The sequence below is a fragment of the Muntiacus reevesi genome, chromosome 15 (assembly GCF_963930625.1).
Source record: "Muntiacus reevesi chromosome 15, mMunRee1.1, whole genome shotgun sequence".
Lineage (NCBI taxonomy): Eukaryota > Metazoa > Chordata > Mammalia > Artiodactyla > Cervidae > Muntiacus > Muntiacus reevesi.
Window position 1 is genome coordinate 46,273,825 of NC_089263.1, and position 24,164 is coordinate 46,297,988.

The 24,164-nt window shown below is 36.5% G+C and overlaps 1 protein-coding gene across 3 annotated transcripts in view; it reads right to left on the minus strand.

Annotated features, from left to right (window-relative positions):
- The window catches only part of SEC23A (SEC23 homolog A, COPII coat complex component), a 58,045-nt gene extending 34,109 nt beyond the window's left edge, over positions 1 to 23,936 (minus strand). Inside the window, exons 1-10 of one of the 3 annotated variants that reach the window (XM_065905990.1) lie at positions 23,739 to 23,936; positions 19,708 to 19,949; positions 18,275 to 18,332; positions 17,957 to 18,043; positions 16,824 to 17,060; positions 15,555 to 15,634; positions 14,240 to 14,384; positions 7,970 to 8,128; positions 5,696 to 5,811; positions 1,445 to 1,568 (exon numbers count right to left, since the gene is read on the minus strand). In XM_065905990.1, coding sequence (XP_065762062.1) covers positions 1,445 to 1,568; positions 5,696 to 5,811; positions 7,970 to 8,128; positions 14,240 to 14,384; positions 15,555 to 15,634; positions 16,824 to 17,060; positions 17,957 to 18,043; positions 18,275 to 18,332; positions 19,708 to 19,928 — 1,227 coding nt within the window. In that variant the 5' untranslated portion in view covers positions 19,929 to 19,949; positions 23,739 to 23,936. Of the gene's footprint in view, positions 1 to 1,444; positions 1,569 to 5,695; positions 5,812 to 7,969; positions 8,129 to 14,239; positions 14,385 to 15,554; positions 15,635 to 16,823; positions 17,061 to 17,956; positions 18,044 to 18,274; positions 18,413 to 19,707; positions 19,950 to 23,738 lie in introns of those variants that run through there. The other 2 variants (XM_065905991.1, XM_065905992.1) reach the window with 2 other exon arrangements.
- Between the last annotated feature and the right edge of the window lie 228 nt (positions 23,937 to 24,164).

A 24,164-nucleotide genomic window follows, 5' to 3' on the forward strand; every position in this document is an offset into this window, starting at 1 on the left:
ATTTCACCTACACTGAAAACTTGTTTTAATTAGCTACCTTCACTAATTATCTTAGCTAGATCTTCTGGATAACTTTCCTGCAACTTCTACATCACCACTTGCTGCTTCCCTTGCACTTTCATACTTTCCTTAAACCTTATGAACGAACTCTGTGCTAGCTTCAGATTTTTCCTCTGCAGCTTCCTCACCTCTCTCAGTCTTCCAAGAACTGAAGAGAGTTAGGGCCTGCTCGAGATTAGGATTTGGCCTAAGGGAATGTTATAGCAGGTTTTATCCTCTATCCAGGCCACTAAAATTATCTGCAATCAGGCTATTTCACCTTCTTTTTGCTATCATTCATGTACTCTTAATTTCCTTCAAGAACTTTTCCTTTGCGTTCACAACTTGGCTAAATGTTTGGTGCCAAGAAGCCTAGCTTTTGGCCTGTCTTTGCTTTTGACATGGCTTCCTCAGTAAGTTGTTTTTTTTTTTCTTCTCAGTAAGCTTTTGATTTAAAGTGAGAGATGTGGGACTCTCTCTTTCACTTGAATGCTTTAGAGGCCATTGCATGGTTATTAATTGACCTAATTTAAAATATTATTGTGTCTCAGGGAATAAGAAGGCCTGAGAAGAGGAAGAGAGACAGATGGAGTGATCAGAACATATACATTTCCTGATTAAGTTCACTGTCTTAAATAGGCATGGTTCATGGTGCCCCAAAACAATTATGGTATTAATGGTAACATCAAAAATCATGGATGACAAATGCAATAATAATGAAAAAGTTTCAAATATTGTGAGAATTACCAAAATGTGACAGAGACATAAAATAAGCAAGTGCTGGTGGAAAAATGGTGCTAACAGACTTGCTCCACACAGGGTTGCCACAAATCCTCAACTTGTAAAAAACAGTACCTACAAAGCACAATAATACAAGATATAGTGTAAAGTGAAGTCGCTCAGTCGTGTCCGACTCTCTGCGACCCCATGGACTAATGTAGCCCACCAGGCTCCTGCGTCCATGGGATTCTCCACGCAAGAGTACTAGAGTGGGTGGCCATTTCCTTCTCCAGGGGATCTTCCCGACCCAAGGATTGAACCCAGATCTCCCGCATTGCAGGCAGAGGCTTTAATCTCTGAGCCACCAGGGAAGTCCCCAATACAAGATATACCTAGTCTTAAAAAGTTAAACCCTATATAAACAAAAAATGGAGTCAAAGGAAATTTTACTTACATGATTTTTTGTTTTAACAATTATCTATGGATGCTCAAGTAAAATTTCATTATATGTTTAATAATGAACAGTATTATGGTGAATAAAATCTCTAACTCCAGGTTTCAATGTAAAATAACCACTATTTTTAAAGTATATATTGAATTTGACTGATGGTATTTTAAAATTATGATCAAGCATACAAATTTCTCTCTTAGTAACATACCACACGTGTCAAGTTTTAGCTCTTACCTTTATTTCTAATGTACCACCAAAGCCCATTTTAAACTGCCCATGCATATCTTTGGTAAAAACTCTTTGAAAGGTCTGCTTGAATAAAGAAGTGTTGAAAGAGTCGCCCATTACCATGTATCCTCTGCATGAAAAGAACAAGAAACAATGTGATGCGAGTACCTGGGTCTATGTGGTAAAACCAGAAAAGCAGATTATTTCTCAACACTACTAACAACATTTTAAAGATACTTCCTAAAATGTGTTCATTAACAATTTTAAAAACTCAATTATATGAAAATATTCCTCCCCACAAATAATCTCAATTCTGAGGGTACCTGAGTGCCCCTAACACTCATATTTGTCCTCAGTAATTTTTTTAAAAAATCTTTTTTAAATAGGTTATACATCATACATTACAAAATTCAGAAAGCACAAATGGGTACACAGTACCATGTGTTGGATGTGAGAGGTGGACTATAAAGAAAGCTGAGCGCCAAAGAATTGATGCTTTTGAACTGTGGTGTTGGAGAAGACTCGAGAGTCCCTTGGACTGCAAGAAGACCAACCAGTCCATCCTAAAGGAGATCAGTCCTGGGTGTTCACTGGAAGGACTGATGTTGAAGCTGAAACTCCCAATACTTTGGCCACCTGATGTGAAGAGCTGACTCATTTGAAAAGACCCTGATGCTGGGAAAGATTGAGGGCAGGAGGAGAAGGGGATGACAGAGGATGAGATGGTTGGATGGCATCACCGACTCGATGGACATGAGTTTGGGTAGACTCCGGGAGCTGGTGATGGATAGGGAAGCCGGGCGTGCTGCAGTTCATGGGGTCACAAAGAGTCAGACACAACTGAGCAACTGAACTGAACTGAACATATGTGTCTCTCCTACCCCAGTTACCCAGTTCTCCCTGCTAGTGAAGACAGCTGAGCTAATGGCATGCATTCTCATTTTTAAAAACAAATATCTACATGTGTATGTGTATATGCATTTGTCTCTGTGTGTCACATCAAACTTAACCCCGTGAATGAGAATACAGGGATACTTCAGGAGCATTTTCACTTTATGCACTTAAATACTGTTAATTTTTTTTTCCATAACCACGTACTTCTGTAAATTTAAGTTTTAAAAAAACATTAATTGTCAAACGGAAACTATCTGAGATGCCATTTCCACCCTAATAAATCAGCAAAGCAGTCTGACAATGTATTCTGTTGAGGAGACTGTGGCAAAAGTAGGCACTTTCATAATTGCTGATGGGAATGGAAAATGGTGCAACCCCAACGCAAGGGAATGTGACAATATATAACAAAATTAAATATGTATTTTCTCTTTAATCCAGCAAACACACTGTTAGGAATCCATCCCAAAGATCACTGGGCAAACAAAAACAAAAAGCAAAATATAGACACAAGTCTATTCACTTAAGTACTTTTTACAATAATAAAAGATTGGAAATAATCCAGATGATCATCTGTTAAACTAGCTGAATAAAATATGCTATATCCACACTGTGGAGTAATATACAATTGATCCTTGAACAACACAAGGTTTTGAACTGCATGGGTTCACTTACACGTGTGGTTTTTTTTTTTTCAGTAGTAAATACACAGAACCATACTATTCACTGATGGTTGAATCTGAGAATGTAGAACTGCAAATATGGAAGAACCACAGATATGGAGGGCTAGCTAAAAATCATATTCAGACTTTCCACTATGCAAACGGTCAGTTCCCCTAATCCTCAAATGGTTCAAGAGTCAACTGTATAAATCTATTTCCAGGATGTGGGTAAAAAATGCAAAGTAGGAACAAATGCAAAGTAGGGGAAGGCATGTAAAATTTCTGTTTACAATAAATGGGGGATTAAAAAAATGTTAATAAAAAATTAAAAGAGGACACATATACTCATAAACATGAGTACAAACATTTATAAACATTTTGTATAGTTTTTAAATAATAAAAACATTTTGAGCAGTTTTTAAATAATAAAAGCAATCAAAAATTAAATTAGGCAAAAGAATAAAACTGTAATTAATCAATGTTATTAATTTATTTGGCTGTGCAAGGTCTTCACTGAGGCATGCAGGATCTGGTTCCTGGACCAGGGATTGAAACCAGGCCCCCTACATTGGGAGTGTGAAGTCTTAGTCACTGAAGTACCAGGGAAGTTACTCAACAGTAATTTTATTTTTGATACTGCTAAAGTCCTAATTTATGTCATCTCTGATGCTATTAAAGATTGTATGTTGTTAAATTTTGCTTGCTCTTTATTGTTGACTCTTGAACAACCCAGAGTTGGGACACAGACCCTTATGCTCAGTCAAAAATCTATGTAAAACTTTTTAGTTACCCCGTTGTATCCACAGTTCCACATCCCCAGATTCAACCAACTAAGGACAGTGTAGTAATTCGGTGTATATTTACTGAAAAAACATCCCTATATAAGTGGATCTGTAGAGTTCAAATTTATGGTGTTCAAGGGTCTACTGTATTTGTTACTGGTATACAAAAATATAATTGAAGCTTGTACACTGACTCTGATTTAGAAGTCTTGACAACCTAACATACTGATTTTACAGTCGACATGTACATTCTTTCAGATTTTCTACTTTTGTAAACATACCATCTATAATGATCTACGTTATACTAAACCTAGTTAAGCATCCTAAACTAATGGCAACATATACCGCACCCTATTACCTGCTCCCTTTTACAACAAACTTTTATGCAAGAGCTGTCTATACCCTTCCTAGTCAGTGTGGCCCTTGATCCATCAACATTAGCATCACCAAGGGTCTTGTTTGAAAAGCAGAATTTCAAGTCCCATCCTATGCATACTAAACCCAGAATCTGCATTTTACCAAGATATCCAGCTGATGTGTAAATGTGAAATGGAAGTCTGAGAAGTTCTGGTCTATAACAGCTGCTCCCACTCTCCTCTCCTGTTCCTTTTCTTATTCATTCTAAGTCAACTTTCAGCCTCTTAGGAAAGTCACCAATGACCTTCACAGTGATAAATTATACAATCTTATAATCTCATCCACTTTTACTACTTTAAAAAAAACCTGTACTATTCTGGCAACTCCCACATTTATATCTACAAATATAAATCCAGACCTATCTTCTGCCTTCCAGGTTCTAATATCCAACTACCTACTCAACTCTTCCAACGGATGTCTACTGGCATATTAAACAAACATGCTCAGAACTGAACTCCTAATCTTCTCCCCAACTGTTCTTCCTCCCAGTCGTACCCATTTCAATAAGGAACAGCACAATCCTTCTAGACTCATTTGCTTTTCTCAAACCCCAGATCCAACCTATCAGCAAATCTTCTGCCTTCTAAATATATCCAAAATCCAACCATGTCTCACCACCTGTGATACCACCACTTGGTATTCCTGTATCTCACTGCTGAAGACAACTGAAATCAATGACCCTTTTAAAACATTTAGTCAAATCATATCACTCCTCTCCTGAAAACTCACTAATGACTTCCCATCTCACTCAAAGTAAAATCCAACAATCTAGGGATAGGAAAATATTCACCCTGATAAAAGCATCTACAAAAATCCACAGCTAATGTTATTCTTAATGGAGAAGTACAAAATGGCTTCCCCCTAATCAAGAATAGGCAAATCTATAGAGACAGAAAGTAGTTTAGTGGTTGTTTAGGCTGAAAGGGGAGGGGAAGGAAGGAGAAATAGAGAGTAACTGCTAATGGGTACAGAGTTTCTTGCTGGGATAATGTAAATGTCCTAAAATTAAATTATGTTGATAGTTAGAATATACTAAAAAAATAAATTATATGCTTTAGTGACTTCCATGGCTGTCCAGTGGTTAAGACTCTGTGTTCTGAATGCAGAGGGCCCTGGTTTAATCCCTGGTTGGGGAACTAAGATCCCACATGCTACATGCCATGCAGCACAGCCAAAAGAAAGTAAAATAAATTATATGCTTTAAATGGGTAAATTTTATGGTATGTTGATTAAATTTCACAAAAGTCACTAAAGTAATAAAATATAACAATGACTTAAGAGTATCAAGATGAGCTTTTCAAAGAGAACTTGTGCCTTTTTAACTGTATTTTAGAAAAAATTTAAAGTGAGCATCACTGAAAGGAGTATCAAGAACTTAATAGCTGTTGCCCGAGAGTGGCCGGATGATGACTCAGTTACTTTTTCCAAAACTGTCATTGGTTTATATTTTTAAACTCTCATTATTAATTTATAATTATAAAACTTATAAAAATGTGAATACATACCCGGTAAGGTTAGGACAGCATTTCATCTCCAGGAGACCTGTCTGATCTAATGCACATGCATAGATATCAATAACATGACCAGTGGTAGCAGCACGATTAGCCAATGCTTCAAAATGCTACAACAGAATTTTTAAGATCAAATCAAAGTAATGTACACACTTCATCATCCTATAACTCTTTTGCCATTAATAGGTCAAGATGATCTAAGAAATGTTCAGAGTCCATAATAATTTAAATGTGATTTGTCCTAATTGAATTTTCTATAATGTCTCATAAAATAATACAATACATTATAGTAAGTCTGGCACCTTCACATTCTTTACTTTAACTGCTATTCTTTCTAAACTACTCAATCAAGTTAACCTTGAAGAAAAGCATAGTGAACATCTTGCTCTTCATACATAAAAATAATATAATCAACACAGAACTTTTTCTTGGCTAAATCTATACCCAAGTAACATCAAAAACAGAGAGATAATAACAAAAGTGTTAAGATAAACAAATATAAAACTTTTTTTGCAGCTCTAAGAAATATTCCAAGCTCAAAAGAGAAGTTAGGTGTCAGGAAAATAGTATCCATTAATAGTAACAAAAATTATCTGTTATTAACTACATACTAAAAATTGAATAATGACTACCAAAAAAAAATATGAGACAATACAGCACAACCAAGCTAAAATTGTAAACTTTAGAGAATTTTTTTTAAAGGGGGGATGGTTGGGAATTAACAAACAGAACCAATACAAGAGTGTCAAGAATTAAAAGTAGTAAAAATGTACTGACACAAACCCAGGTAAAATTGAAGTTTCATGAACAGAGAACAACTCATGAGAAAATGATGGACTATTCAAATTACGAATAATACTCACATCTAAAGGGCAGCCTCTTGGAAACAAGAAACAGGAAAATTTAAGAAATTCTTCCTTATGGGAAAGATGTTCATTAACATGAATATTAAAAAGACACACAGGTTTTCTCCCAGGATTAACTTTTAAAGAGACACCTACTGGTGTCCACTATTAAGTTTTTAATTAAAAAATTAATTTTTAAAGTTTTTAATACTTCAGCCACCTGATGCGAAGATCTGACTCGTTAGAAAAGACCCTGGGGAGCGGCGGCGGCACGGGGTGCAGCCTCAGAGGCTGCAGGCAGCAGCCGGCGGGCAGGAGCGTGTTCAGAGAGGATCCAGGAAACGTAAGGGCAGTGGCAGGTAGACTGGAGGAGGGTACACTGATGCTGAAGTACTATGAGCTTTCACAACTTCTGGAAAGACTACAAAGTTCTGGTTGTTATGGTACCTCTGATTGGGTTCATACATTTGGGGTGGCACAGGATCAAAAGCAGCCCTGTTTTCCTAATTCCTAGTAAGGACAACCTCTCTGAACCAGACACTGGCACTTACAAGTCCTAAGAAGAACCACCTCCCAGGGAAGTAACAGGCTTGCAAGTTTCAGAAAGAAGCAGCTCTGAGTCAGAGCTTGAGTTAGAAAGAAGAGATGAAAAATAGCAGTTGGATCAGAAAGAACTGGCTTCTTGTAGCTGTGATTTCCTTCATAGGTGTCCATCTTGGGACATATTTTATACAGAGGGCTGCAAAACAGTCTGTAAAGTCTCAGCCTGAAGGCAAACAAAAGAATTTGAATAATGAAGAAAAATAAATATTTGGAATTACTAAAATGTCATTATATCGATCATTATGTGCCAATTAGCTTCATAAGCATGGACCTCAGTATTTAATTTTATAGTCACCATGCTGTAAATTCAAACTCTGATTCCTGAAAGATAATCTTGTTAAATGTTAAAACCCACGACAATACAATGAATAGAAAACTCTGGTTAACAAAAAAAAAAAGCTTTCTTCACAAATTAAAAAAAAAAAGAAAAGACCCTGATGCTGGGAAAGACTGAAGACAGGAGAAGAAGGGGACAAGAGAGGATGAGATGGTCGGATGGCATCACCGACTCAATGGACATGAGTTGAGTAAACTCCAGGAGTTGGTGATAGACAGGAAGGCCTGGCGTGCTGCAGTCCACCAGGTCACAAAGAGTTGGACACAACTGAGCAACTAAACAATAGAATTAAGTTTTTAAATATTTAAAACCAGAAAATAAAATACCCTAACTTATCAAGGAAAAAAAGACTATTTCTCTAATTCTGAACGGCAGCTTATAGGATCACAACAATATCGAATTTATCATCAAGTAATTATATTCCTCCTCCTTCATCAAATGAATTTTTCTAATAAGGCAAAAAGATTTAAAAAGAAAACTTACCTTAGTTCCCTTTTTGACATATTTGGCATTGTCTTTTTCAATGTCATGCCATGATCTTATGGGTGTCTTCAATTCATCTCCAACCACCATTCCAGGTCCCTGAGTGGCTGGACCACCAATGAACATCATGATACGAGCACCAGTGTTGGGAAAAGTACACTATCAGGAAAAAGTAACCCATGAGAAGAGTTTAAAGGGAAACATGGATATACATTTCTGACAGTGAATTTTGATATATTCTTTCTAAACAACAGGAAAGCACATGTATTTCAAGAATAATCAAATGTTTAAAAATAAATTTAAACACAAGATGTTAATATCTTTCTTTTGAAATTCTATTCTAATAACCATGTTTTCCTTATTTTATTTTTCTAATTTTAAAATTATCTATAAACCTTAAGCAAGGTTGTTCCTCCTGCTTAACTAGTACAGACAGGAAGGAGTAGGGGAAGAAGAAGAAAATAGGGCACTCTATTTGTTCCACACTAGTAATGAATAATATCATATTCAAAATGCTTTTATTTTTAATTTCTATAAGCAGTTATTGAATAAAAATTCAGAGTGCATTTTCAAGCTACTTATTCATTACATTCAGAAAAGAATATATCACTTCTCAGGCTTTTGGCTAAGATCAAGTGCAGAAAAGAATGTAAGTGACATAAACTTTAATAATAATTTTAAAAATCACATACTTAACAAATCTAGGGAAGAGCAAGGAAAACTGCCTTTTAATTTTCATTTTCATATATCTTTATATATTGTTTGAATGTTTTTATTAGGTATGCTTATTACTTGTATAACTTTCTTAAACTAGATTAATAAACAAAAATACTCTTTTCATCCTGGGTATCATCTTCCTGATGTAATAGCAATCATGTAAAGCTGAAACATCAGTAAAGAAGAACAAATAAAAGTATACAAACCACACGTCTTCATAACTAGAACACAAAAAATGTTTAAACTTTGAATTACTTATAAGGAAAAAAATAAGCACTAAGTCCCAGTGAGCTATCTCCCATGCAAACCTTCACACAGAGCAAGGGCAGTTTGGGGAAAAGTACAGGGGAAAAAAGAAGGGAGCTAGCAACCAGCATGGAACAACTGCCAGATTCAAATGAAAACTTAAAGGAAACTGAAGAAAAGCAAGAAAATACCCAAGAGCATAAAAACGAAGTAAAGAAGAATAAAAGAGCAGAGACAAAGTGGCTGAAAATAGGCAAAGATCCAATTTATGTGTAATTGGCGTTCTTAAAGAAGATAAAACAATGAAAAAACTAACACTTAAAACTATGATACAAGAAAACTTTATAGAAACAAAAGATTTGAATACACATATAAAAAAGGATCACCAGACACTAGAGAAAATTTACCCACAAGACACTCTACTAATGCTATTAAGATAATAAAGATAAATTCCTCAAGATCTCCAAGCAAAATGATCAAATAATTTACATGGGCATGAGAATTAGACTGGCATCAGTCTTCTCAAAATCATCAAAGCAAGAAAACAACAGAGCATCATTTTCAAAAACTACCAGATAGAAAGTGAGAAGCAAGGCTTTTTATATCCTACCAAGTTATCCTTCAACTATAAAAAAAGCCACAGAAAAAGTGTTTAAACATTAGACAGTTTATGAAATTCTGTACCCTTACATCTTCTTAAGAAATTTACCAGAAGACAAATTTCATACAACAAAGGGACTGACACTACTCTGAATACATAGTTTTGTACAACTTTGATTTGGAAGCATGTTAATGTTTCACTATACATATACACACATGCAAACAAGAATGGGATTTTTAAAAAAGAAATGTACAGAATGTGCAACAAATGAAAAACATAACCACACGAAGTGGGGGGAGGGTATGGATAACTAACCCAGTTCACTTTTGAGTACAGTATAGTATATTTTGTCTCATATATCCTCAGAATGTTAAATAAACCTTGAGCCCTAATTCCTAGGTTTTTTTCACAGAGATCTGAGCTAAAAATTCTAAAACTAGTCTATCTGTATTCTAGGACTGAGCAAACAAGTAAATATATTTTGAATAGTCACAGCCAGCTTCTCATGGTCAAAGAAGGAGTTACAAATATGCAAAGTGGGAAGGACAGAATAAACCCTGTGGAACTAAATTGGAATTAGATATATCTGAAAGAACTCTTGGTTTTTAATATATACAGTGTTTAAGGTTTCAATAGAGATAGACATAGATGTTTGCAGGGGAATGTAGATATATGTGTAAATATATGCACATATATGTACACATACACTTAATTATATGGGTATGTGTGTATGCATATAAATATACAGCTATAGAGAGAGAGGGAAACATACATATAGATATATCTACTTTTCTTCTTCTTATACATATCTACTTCTTAGCTGTATTCACTAGGACATAAAAGCAATGACATTCTGGTAACAGTGAACACATGAACCATCAGTTCAGTCACTCAGTCGTGTCCAACTCTTTGCAACCCCATGGCCTGCAGTACGCCAGATTCCCTGTCCATCACCAACTCCCAGAGCTTGCTCAAACTCATGTCCATCAAGTCAGTGAAGCCATCCAACCATCCATCCTCTGTCATCCCCTTCTCCTCCTGCCTTCAACCTTTTCCAGCATCAGGGTCTTTTCCAGTGAGTCAGTTCTTCACATCAGGTGGCCAAAGTATGAGAGCTTCAGCTTCAGCATCAGTCCTTCCAATGAACACTCAGGACTGATCTCCTTTAGAATTGACTGGTTGGATCTCCTTGCAGTCCAAGGGACTCTCAAGAGTCTTCTCCAACACCATAGTTCAAAAGCATCAATTCTTCTGCACTCAGCTTTCTTTATAGCCCAACTCTCACATCCATACATGACTACTGGAAAAACCATAGCTTTGACTAGATGGACCTTTGTTGGCAAAGTAATGTCTCTGCTTTTTAATATGCTATCTAGGCTGGTCATAGCTTTCCATCCAAGGAGCAAGCATCTTTTAATTTCATGGCTGCAGTCACCAACTGCAGCGATTTTGGAGCCCAAAAATTAAAGTCTTTTTCCATTGTTTCCTCATCTATTTGACATGAAGTGATGGGACTAGATGCCATGATCTTAGTTTTCTGAATACTGAGTTCTAAGCCAACTTTTTCACTCTCCTCTTTCACTTTCATCAAGAACCTCTTCAGTTCCTCTTCACTTTCTGCCATAAGGGTGATGTCATCTGCATATCTGTGGTTAATGATATTTCTCCCAGCAATCTTGATTCCAGCTTGTCCTTCATCCAGCCTGGCACTATATGTACTCTGCATATAAGTTAAATAAAAGCAGGGTGACAATATACAGCCTTGATGTACTCCTTTCCCAATTTGGAAGCAGTTTTTTGTCCCACATCTGGTTCTAACTGTTGCTTCCTGACTTACATACAGGTTTCTCAGGAGGTAGGTAAGATGGTCTGGTATTCTCATCTCTTTAAGAATTTTCCACAATTTGTTGTGATTCACACAGCCAAAGGCTTTGGCATGGTCAATAAAGCAGAAGTAGAAGCATGGTTATGTTCAAAAAGAAACAGAGCTAAAAGAAATCAGGGCTTTTAAATGGCTGATTCAGGTCAAGGGCAGGGAACATGTAAGATGAGCCTTGAACATCTTACTATACTAGAAAGCAAGTAAATGTTCAAACAAAGATGAGGACATATAATAAGGACCCAGGAGCCAGCTTGAAAGGGCTCCCATTGCCCAAATCTGGACAATTTGATTTTCAAAATAAATGATGACAGTAAAGGAGTATAATCCATTGGATGAAATAAGAATTCACATTGATATAATCATATAAATGAAGAATAGAACACTCTTCCTCAAGTAGAAAGTCAATAAAAGTAGAAGAAATGATGGAATTAGTCACTATTTAGCCCCCTACACAATAATAATTGATCAAGCAAGAATCAAGAATGGATGCTAAAACTCCTGGGTAAAAGTTTGATGAGTACACAAGGAAACTCCCCATTAGATACTTACAATGGGAAAAATATAACGCTACAGTGAAGAAATCTGGTAGAAACTACTTTGACCAAGTGATCAAAGCTAAGTAAACCAGCAGAAATAATATAAGTTAACATCACATCATGGACTTCCTGCGATGCTCCACTAAGCAGATCGCAAATCAGTATTTGTATTTTTTTTTTTTTTTTGCAATATTCCTGCCAAAAGTGCAAAAGCTCAATCTACTCATGAGAAAAGATCAGATAAACCCAAATTGAAAGTCATTCTGCAGAATAACTAGCCTAAACTAACACAACATTATAAAGCCATTGTCCTACAATTAAAAATTTCAAAATTAAAATAAAAAAATAACTAGACTGTACTCTTAAAAAATATTAATGTCACAAAACACAAAGAAAAACTGAGGAACTATTAGAATAAAGGACACTAAAGAGACACGACAACTGAATACAATAGAGTATTATTAGGATAACTGGTGAAATCTGAATAAAGTTTAAAGATTTGGAAAATAGTGTTCTATCAATGTTATCTCATGACTGTTAAATGAACTGCATTATAAAAGGAATGTTCTTGTGTAATTAAGAAGTACACACTAAAGTACTTAGAAGTAAAAGGACATATTTGTAACTTACTTTCAAATGGCTTCACTATCTATATAAGTATCTAGAAAGAGAAGGACAAATCAAACGTAATAAATGTTAACATTTGAGGAATCTGGTTAAAAGATATAAAGGAATTCTTTAAACGACTTTTGTGACTTTTCTATATGCTTGGAATTATGTCAAACTTGAAAGTTAAAAGAAAAAAAACTGAAAGTAACAGATTATAACTCGTATAAAACAGGAAACCATCAATCCACAGTGATATTAATAAATAAATGAATAAATTGAAAGTTTGATGAGGAATGGGATATTTTCATGGTTTTAAAGATTCTCACCATCTAATGTTTATTAATCATAAAGGGAAGAGAAATGAGAATAATTTTACAGTGGAGACTTCTGCCAGACACATTTTAATGAATGATCAAAGTGATCATCATCAATAATGGGGCAAATGAAAATCATGTGCCACCTGATAGGCTATAAAAATAACAGATCACTTCTGTGATCTTCCTGCCAAAGATGCAAGATCTCAATGTAATTGTAAGGCTACCATCAAGACAAACCTAATTTGAGAGACATTCTATATACTGGCCTGAATCTTCCAACACGCCAAGGTCATGAAAGTAAAGGAAGGCTGAGGAAATGTACTCAAGTGGAGACTAAACAGACATAATCACTACATGTGCGTGCATGCATGCTGAGTAGCTTCAGTCGTGTCTAACTCTTTATGACCCCATGGATTGTAGCCCACCAGGCTCCTCTATCCATGGAATTCTCCAGGCACGAACACTGGAGTAGGTTGCCATGCCCTTCTCCAGGGGATCTGCCCGACCCAGGGATCAAACCTACGTCTCTTATGTCTTGTGCATTGGCAACCAGGTTCTTTACCACTAGTGTCACCTGGGAAGCCCAATCACTACATGCCTCTGAATTAAATCTTTTAAGCAAAAAAAAATTATGGAGATAATCAGTGAAACTTGAATGAGTTCTGAGAATTAGACGGCAGTAATATATCTGTGCTATGTATTGTATAATTCAATGGATATGAATTTGAGCAAACTCTTGGAGGTAGAGAAGGACAGGGAAGCCTGGTGTGCTGCAGTCCATGGGGTCGCAGAGTCAGATGCAACTTACAACTGAACAACGACAACACAACAATACATCAGTGTCGTGTATTGTATAAAACATCAGTATATACATACACTGATATATATATCACATATTTTAAAACCTGATTTTAAAAGCTGTATTGTGGTTATATAGGAGAATATCTCAGTTTATAGAAAATACAGCTAAAGTATTCATGGAGTTGGGAACATCACTTAATCACAAATAGTTCAGAGAAAAAAGTCCTTTGCAACTTTTCTAGTTAACATTTCAAATTTAAAAAAAACCTTTTTTTAACAAAAACTCTTCTAATTACTAATATAAAGCTAAGATATATCAAGTTTAAAATTTTCAAATTGTATTTAGTAAAATTCTCCTTATCCTACCACTCTTAATATTTGGGAAAACATCATTCCAGAAGCTTCTCTACACACAAAAGGATATACCACAGATCACACTTTAAATAAAATCATGTATGTGCTGTCCCGTGACCTGATTTTTCCACCCAGCATCATCTTGTGCATATCAGTCCACACATATATGTACATATTTACATTCCAAAATAAAGTTACTGTCACTACCTCAAGGAGTCCTACAGCTATGGAAAGTGCCACCCCAGAGGAACGCAAAGGTCTCTTCCCCTGTGGTACAGGCCAGGGGTCTCGCTGAAGTTCTCCCAGAAGGTCTGTGAGATTCATGTCTATCTTCTGTACTGGCTGCAAGAATCTACAAAACAAAATAAAAAGCCATTGATAAATGTTTGTGGGTGAAGGTTTAAGAAACAAATTGTCCACGTTCTTAAAAACAGAAAAAGCAGCTGAATACATGGCAGACCAAATGGTTCTCAAACTTTTGTGTATATCAGAATCAGTGAGAGGGTTTGTACTGACAGACTGCTGGTTCCAAGATTTTGTTTCAGTAGGTCTGGGGTGGTGACCAAGAATTTGCATTTCAAGTAAGCTCCCAAATGATGCTGTCTACTGCTGAGGAACTCCTTGTGTAAAGCTACTGTAAAGAAAACACTCAAACCAAGTGTTACTTTGAGACTGCATCTTCCGTTTACCAATCTAGTAAGTTTTAAAGTTACTGAATTAATTATGAGAAGATGCATCAACTCAATTTTACTAATACCACCTCTGATCAGGAAGTTTAGCAGAAAAAGCTACCCATAAAGGTAAGAAGGTAAAGTAAAAAGCTTATGGGGCCCTATTTTTGCTTGGCTGCCCTCCCAAGAACAAAAATTAAGGTTTTTGAACTTAAAAATAGAAAAATCAAGAATATATCAAAACTGTATTCCAGAGGCTTTCCTGGTGTCTCAGTGGTAAAGAATCTGCCTGCCAATGCAGGAGACACAGGTCTGACCCCTGATCCAGGAAGATCCCAATGCTGCAGAGCAACTAAACCCCTACGCCACAACTATCGAGCCTGTGCTCTGGAGCCTGGGAGCCGCAGCCACTGAGCCCGCACACGCTAGAGCCGGTGCGCCGCAATGGGGGCGGCCACTACGGTGAGCAACCCTTGCACTGAAACTGAGGGGTTTCACAGCAACTAGAGAAAAGTCCGCGCAACAACAAAGACCCAGTGCCATCCAAACAAATAGATAAATAAAATGCCCCAAATAAATTTAAAAAAATATATATATATACTTCAATACTAAAAATAAATTTTTAAAGACTGTATCAAAACTAAAATAACTCCTTACATCGTAATGATGAAAACCCAACCATTTCAGCAATGTGATGCTACCTCAACTCTTTAAAAAGTATACTAATTCAGTATTTATATTCCTAAAAATATTTAACAGTATTGTATCACTGAAGGCCTGTGTTTAAGTTAAGGGTGAAGATAGATGCATTAACTGTAAAACTGTGAGGTTCTTTTTGCCATATTTATTACCTATTGGAAGGCGGAGGCTGCTGTACCTGAGGACCACGTGTTGCTTGAGTAACTGGTACTTTAGAGAGTCCCAGCATTTCCTGTAAAGAGATTATTTCTGTGACGTAAGTTTAATTACTCCCACAAAGATGTACTAACTATTTATGGCATGGAAGGTGCTTCCATGGGCATTAGAAACACAAAAAAAAGAACACATAATCTCTTCCCTTGAAAGCAAAAGTTCCAAGTAGGCAGACTGTCAGGTAAACTGATACAATGAAATAAACATCATAAGAGAGCAAAGTACAAAGTGCTATGTGAGCAAAGAAGGGGGAAACTCGCTCAGAATACTTCATTTCTAATTAATAGTCAAAATAAATTACTGTGTAACTTGAATGTATTCTTAACTTGTATTCATTTATTCCTTTCAGCAGCTAAATAGTGCAAGTATCTGTTATGGGCCAGGTATGTAATGGTGAAAAATATAAATAGTCCCTGACTATATGGAAATTTAAATCTGGCAAAACCAATAAAAGTTAAAGTATTAGCTAAATAAGTGTGATAATAAATATGATGGACAGATAATAAGGATTGTATAAGGGGGGTTATAAAGTAATAAACATCTTGCATGCCTATGCTTTTTAATTCTCTGACTTGTATGAACATTCTCTGCCATCTCAACTATCTTCCAATTGATGAACATATTCATTTGAAGTAATATGAATATCTCTCATGATCTATCAAAATATTTAGACAGAAAAAGATTTTGAAAAATATACCAAGATAGTCCTAGTATGTTGCACATAATTCCCTGCCTTGGAGGACAAGGCTTTAATTTGCTCCAAAAACAAAAATATCCCAGTGTATGAAAAAATACATATATTCACGGTTCACCTATTAACTCTGAAGCCTTAAAATATCTCCCCTTGCCAAACACAAAGTGTTCAGCTCCTAAGTGACTCACAAAGAAACAAGAGCTAACACTGTGTGGCTGCCTCCTCTCAGTCTTCAGCATGACTCTTCTACAAGCCTTCAAATCTTTAGTAAAATAGCTTCAGTTTCACGCCAAATTTTACAGATACTTCAAAAGTAAAGGGTCTTCAATCTCTATGATGACAGCGTGAGGCAAACGAAAGAAAGCTGAGGCCAACACTAAGTTTAAAGGCTTTGTGATAAGGCAGCTATATTAGTCATTCATAACATTTTCTGGAAACATCTATCTAGAAGGCATTTTTAGACGTACACAGAAAGATACGCAGAGACAGGCAAACCACCATTCTTGTTGTTTACCTGCAGCTGTTTGGCAGACAGATCTTTTGTTCCTCTGAAGACATAGCTTTTTGAAATGCCCTCACATCCAAGTTCATGAACCTGCACCATTCTCCCAAAAGTAATTAAGCCAACCAAAGCTGTAGGTGGTAAAAGGCTTAGTGACATCTGCATAGATTCTTTCAGGGCTTGTAAATCTTCATCTTCCATGCAAGTATCAACCACATAGAGGAATATCAAAGGCATCTGAGGACCACGCTTTTAAAAAACATTGCGATAAAAAAAAATGTTTTAAAAGTATAACACTTCAGCTCAATACACAGGATAATCAATAGAGGACTAATTAAATAATGTATTATATGTTTAACAGTGGAATTCTAATAAAGCCATTTTACAAATGAAACAGATTCTATATCTAATACATCATCAAGTGAAAAATTAACTTTATGAACATTACTTATGTTACACGAAGGGGACTTTCACTTTCAATTTTACTTAACTGCATGAAGTTTGATTTCTTACAAGCATTTCTTTTAAAATAACAAAACAGTAACTTTAAAGCTTAACAGCAAAATTAGGTTATTTTTATAAAATAATTATCTAATCTGAATTGCATTGTAAAGGAACTGGAAACTAGTCAGAGTGGACAAATTACTGACAGACTCAAGTGAGTCATATTCTGCTTTCTCTACAACATTCATAAAAGATATTACCTTAAGTATTAAAATAAACTATGTAAAGCTGTTCAGAAAGGGAAGAAAAATTATTTTCCTAACAAGAACCAATTCAAGAGTAATTTCATCATTAGACTTGGGGATATATCATTAAGCTCCAGTAACATATTGACCAAGTATCTGTAACTAACCTTCCAACTACAAAGCAAAATTGATTCTTTACTATTTATTGACCTACTCAATATAGCAAATCAAACCTCCCCGCCCAAAATCCTGGCCACCTTTCAAATAACTACAATAGAAATTACCTTGCTCAAACTGACCTTGACAGTTCTACCTTTGAAATGCTCAATCAATTCCATGTGAGAATGAAGAATGAACCTTTTAAGTCAGCTCAACTGAATAATTACTTTGGTATAAAGTACTGCTACATTACTGGATATTTTAAACTTTCTTAAAGAGTTACTCTTATGTTCTTACCAGAACTACATATTCAATGCTAGAAAACTGAGGTAAAAGTTCAGCAGGCTGATTCAGTTCAGATATACCAGCGTAAGTCGGTGGAAACTACAGGTAGAAAAAAGCAAAATATTTTAAGAAATTATTACCAAGTAATGAAATTTTAAACTGTAAAGAATTATTTCCTGATCACTTAATTACTTAAAAATAGATACTTTAATCACTTATTTATTTAATCCTATAAAAAAATTAATCTTTATTTTTAAATATGTATTTTCCTGCATATATAGATCAGCATTAGTATTACAGCATTAACATCTACATTGGGGGCTTTCTTACCTGATTCCTTTGATAACAAAAGTTGCAAGCCCAGAGTTTTGCTCGATAATCCACTTGACTGTTTTAAGAAAAGATACAATAGCTCATGATTCAGGTAAACTGTGCAGTAATTCCAATTTGAATAAAATTAACTTCTTTCTGAAATGAATTAATTCAAATTGACAGTGAAAGCGATCTTTAAAAGCCATGTATTTTTAGGTGTTGCCAATATTTAATTTATACTTTTAACACATACAAGCTCACCAAAATGAATATATTGTAACTTTTAATATACAGCAAATACCAACAATAAATTAAGATAATACTATTTTTTTTCTCCAAGTGACTCAGTAACTTCTAAACTCAGCTCTAGAAAACACATATTCAATAAAAATATATACAGTTATTGAATGCCATTATTCTAGGTGCTGATGATAAGTAAATGAGATCAAAGGTCCTATTATCTTAAAGCTTATATTCTAGAAGTAAAAGACAATCAACAATAAATGCATAAATGCAGAAGATACTTTTAGATAGTGGTAATAAAAACTGAAGATAACAAAGCAAGACACGAGAATGTTATTTGGGAGGGCAACTTTAAAGGAAAGCCTTCATTAATAAACAACTAAAATGTAACTGAAGTGAAAAGAAACCAGTTACCGGAAAATCTGGGGGCAGAGCAATCCATGGAGCATGTATAGCTACTGCATAAAGTTTGTGGTAGAAATAAGTCAGGTATATCCAAGAATAGAAAGATGATAAGCTGCAATGTAGGTGAAAATGAAAATGGATGATACAGATGAAGGCAGAAATATACACAGGCTAGATTATATAGAGCTTTACAGGTCTTGATAAGGGGTTTGGATTTTTCATTATAAGTGTAATTCTCCACTCTTCTGGGTGGAGAAGAGACTACTGAAAGACAAGAATGGAAACAGGAAGAACAGTTAGGAGGATAACAAAACCACCCAAGAAGAGATCACCATCTTTTGAAGCACCATGTACTAGCAGAGAATGAGAGTAAGAGACAGGATCAATAATGTTCTTGAGACAGAATCCACCAGATTTGCCAGTGGATTGAGTGGAAAGAGGGAATAGAAAGAGGAATAAAAGGTGATTCTTCAGAGTCTGGCTTACATAACAAGAAATCATAACATTTTTGAAAACACCATACCACTCACTTACGACTTTTCAAATGACACAAAATGAGGTGATAGCCAGCATCAGTATCTAGAGAATACTGATAGAATCTAACAGTTTACATACTGACAGTTTTGCATTTGGTTTCTTTTTAACTCACTACAACTAGTATGAGTCTAAAATTTTATAACTCTTTGATTCTACTTTAACTTGAAAAAACTATAAACAAAAACATTTTATATAAATGAACAAGAAAGAAACTACATTTTTTAAATCATAGGGACACTTTAGTGTTTTCCATATGCTTTAATTACCATAAAGGATTCAAGACTGCACGGCAAGTGGTCCTACTACAGAGAACAGGTTCATATTGAATGGGTGGCAAATCTGGTCTCTCCTTCAGTGGTGTAAATAAGGCTGCTACTGGAACGACCATTCTTGTAGCTTCTAATCGACTCGATGGCCAAACATTCCAACTAAATCGGACTCCATCTCGTTCTTCATTTTGTTGGATGAATTCCAAATAGGTTGTCATTGTAGAGCTTGATTCTTATTTCTGTAACAAAATTTAAAGATATTTTTAAATCTTATTAAGAAAATTCAAAATAAGTATGTATTTCCCAGTTCTACTGATACTCATCCATTAGAAATCATAAGTGAAAGAAAATAATTATTTCAGAAAAAAATTAGTAAGTGAACAATGACCTCAATTATAATAAAATAATGAATGGCTCTACAGAACCCAAAGCTCATTAAGCCCCAAATGAGGTATTTTATCCTTTTTTCATTCCCTCTTGAAAAAAAATACAGAAAAAATAACAAATGATAAAATTGATGTCCTATTGATTTAAGTCAAAAATAGGGAAAATCCAAGTCCTAAGTTTTCTGTATCAGCCTTGTGAGTTACATCGTTTTAATAAACAGATTGTCAAAAACATTAAATTCTAAAACTCACATGCTTTTCTACCCAGAAGGTAGTAAGCTTCCACTAAACTTGCTAAAGAAAATGCTTAAGAGTACACAACAAAAAGATTTTTCTAAAAGAGGAACTTCTATTTTAGACAGGCAATTTTTTATCATACTAATACAGGACATTTGAGGCACAAGAAATAAATACATGATAAGTAGTAAAATACATGATAAGTGTTCCATGTGATGTATACATCATTTACTTCTTTTGCAGAAACAATTCAGAATACTTCTAACATTCCAACTTATGAGAGCATTTTAAACTCTAATTTGAGATATATAATTTCAATATAATCATTTAAACTCACTACCAGAAGAGGGAGGCGCCATTCTGGTTAGGGCCCGGTATCAAAAGACATCTTTATCTTGTTATTCTTTAACTGCTTGACTAGGATGCCAGCTCTCGTACCTAGGCAACAGGTCTATCTCATGCTCTCAAACTGCAGCAGTGGTTAGTGATGGAGGGAAATTATAAAATTTAAAGGTCTAAGAAGATAGAATCTCAAGTACTATCTGACTGGCTAAAAGATTTGTGGGAGGGATGAAAGGCATCAAGAATTGAAGAATTATGAAGGTAGGGTACCAACAGAGCCAGCATGGATGCTGAAGTTGCTAAGAACAATGATGGGATGAGGAACTGATTCTAAAATATAAGTGAGGGAAGAAAAGGTATTATTAGATATAACTGTTTTCAGAAAAATGCTCAAATATATTTTGATAATACAAATTACAGAAACTGATGCTTAACAAATCTAAGTATCTTAAACAGCTAAGAACTTTCCCTTCTTTAAAAGAAATAAGAATGTTATTAATCAATTATATCCTAATTGAAAATATAATAAGAAAATAAAAATTAGACATTGTAATTCCTCCTATCAGAATTTCAGAGACAACTAGGGAATCTTATACTAAGCAAAAGCAATCATGGATTTTTCAAAGATTGACAAAGGGTAGAGAGAAATCCTAAGATAACTAGATTTGTTTAGAAAAGATTATTTTAAAGCTAAATATAGGAAACGGCTTTGAGAAAAATATAAGCATTCAAGAAAAACATGGCTGTTGAAAGATAATGATAAAACAAAGGTCAAGGATAATCAGAGGGGAGTTAGAAGATGCCAACCTCAGTCTTAGCATAGGAAACAATAATAGTTTTCCAACTATGTGTTTATGTGAGGCCAGATTGCCTTCATACAATTCAACCAGACAACATATCAAAACAGATAGCAAGTAGATCTGAAAATCCACCTGTCTTCTATTAAGCCTAGCTCAGCTGGTAAAGAATCCTCCTGCAATGCAGGAGACCTGGGTTCAATCCCTGGGTTGGGAAGATCCCCTGGAGAAGGGAAAGGCTACCCACTTCAGTATTCTGGTCTGGAGAATTCCATGTACTGTATAGTCCATGGAGTTGCAAAGAGTAGGACGTGACTGAGCGACTTATTTTTTTTTTTTCTTTCCTTTTCTTCAGGATCCTCAATAATGTTTAAGAGTATAAAGAGGTCCTGAGAATCACCTCCTTAGGACTCTAGGGCTTAATTTAAAAGCATGGAAGCTGGTAGAGAAAGGCTCTATGAAACTTATCATGAAGACATCTACACACAGGCAATGGCCAGGTTTAGGTTTCTATAAGAGGTAATAAGCCTGGATGGTAACTCCACATCCTTACTTTTTCTTGAGACATACTGAGTATCACCTGACTGATATTTGAGTACAATTCCCCTCCTCTTCCTCACTGTTTGTCCTCTCAATCGCTCTGCTCTAAGATCACATTTGTTCTCTAAATCACATCTATTTATTCATTATCACTTTTCAACAGTAGTCTGAAAAATGTCCCACGTTCTTCTTCTTAACTGGTCTGATTACAAAGACAAGCAAAATACCTCCCCAAATTCCCTCACCTTTCCAAGAGAGAAATTAATCTTAAAATCACTTACTCTAGAACAAATGCTGCCAGGCTTGGTCCCATACTCAACAACATCATATTTGACATAAAGTCCTTTTGCAAACCAGCTCTTTATGAAACGGCATTATTTGATAAGCATTCTCTCCCCTAGTATTGTCTCTATAAATGCATAAAACTAAAAAATTTTGATTCAAACACTAAACTAGGATGCAGAAAATAGACTGACTAGTCATTACATTTTATTAAGTGGTACAAAACATAAAAGACCATTCTAAAGAAATGTCCCCTTTTTAGCACAACTTATAATCATTGGGAACTACTTTACTTTCTCATGGTATAACTAAAAGTAAAGAAACATTAAGTCACTGTAACCTAGCACATCAGATATATGCCCATTAGCCATTTTATAGATAGCTAAGTGAAAAAACTGTAAATTGTAAGTAAAATTTGAGTTCCTTCCAAACAGATGTATCTGTTAACAGACAATTAAATGTGGCTTTCCCACTTTTCTGTCCTAAAATCCTCAATTGAAGTGTCTTCAACTACTTCCCACGACTAGATTATGCTGCACAAATAGCTTAATCTCTCAGATCCTCAAATTCTCATCAGTAAGATGAGAGGTTTGGGTTGGAAAACTACAAGGCCCCTTCCAAATCTAAAATTCTGAGTCAATTAAAAATGACTGAACTTCTAATGATGTCTGTTAGACTACTGCAGAGGGCAGAAAAGGAAGACTTAACATACATCTATATTTAAATCTAAAACTTCTTTTAATCAAGTTCACTTGGCTGGTTATCCACATCTTTGAGGCGTAGACCTTGAGGAAGCTCCCGTGAAAACACGGATTCAACATAAACTCATTCCAGTGATTCCAAGAGGATTTACGATGACTTTTCCCTTACCACCAAAACTGGAAAACACTTAGGGCCGAATGGAAGTACGGAAGATGGGTCCAATCCGAAAAGTGAAATCTATTTGTAATCAAGGCCCACGGTGTGAGCTCTAGCTGGCACTTTTCTCCTTCTCCCCTTTAACTCCCAAGGCCAAACTACGAGTGACGAAGTCACCTCGGGTCAAAGTCTAGGGCTCTTCAGATGAGGAAAGGAATGACCCAAGAAGCCAAAGTACCCAGAAGCCGTGATGGGGTGGGGTGAGGTGCGGTGGGGAAGGCAGATCGGCCATGAGCGGAGGGTGGGGTGCTGCGAGAGGTGCCCCAACTGCTGTTTTTCACTCGACTCTCATCTTTCACCCCTGATCCGGGGGAGGTGGGTGAGGGGGCCGGTTCCCAGGCCCTGACAGAACTAAGCAGAGGTGGTGGGTGAGAAGGTGACAAGTTCAGGGCTCAAGGCAGCCCTCACCGGGCCGGGTCGCAGCCCCAGCGCACCCCCACCTGGCCCGGGGCACCCAGAGGGCAGAGTGGGCACCACCCTCGAGACCCCGGCCCCGCGGACCCGCCGCCGCCCTTCCCCCGCTTACCAGTGAGCGCTAGCGGCCCCTAAGTCGATCCTTACCACAGTGCCACCACGTACGAGATCCGCGCCTGTCGCAGCCTCTACCTTACAAATCCGTCCTCTCCGCCGCGCGGGAGCGGCCGTGGCACCGCAATCAGGGACCGCGCTGCCCCGCCCCCGGCCTGCGCACAGAACTCTGGTGGACCAACATGGCTGGTGCCGCCTCTGCCACGTCAAAGGGAGGGGGAGGGGCGGGGCGGGAGAGGAGGGGCGGGGCGGGGCGGGAGGGGAGGGGAGAGGAGATGAGAGGAGGGGCGGGGCGGGAGAGGAGGGGAGAGGAGGGGCGGGGCGGGAGGGCGGGGCCACTCTGAGGGCGGGGCGACCGAGCCGCAGACCCGCAGGCGAGCCCGCGGGAGCGCGGCGGAGACCCGAGGTTGGAGAAGGGGAGGAG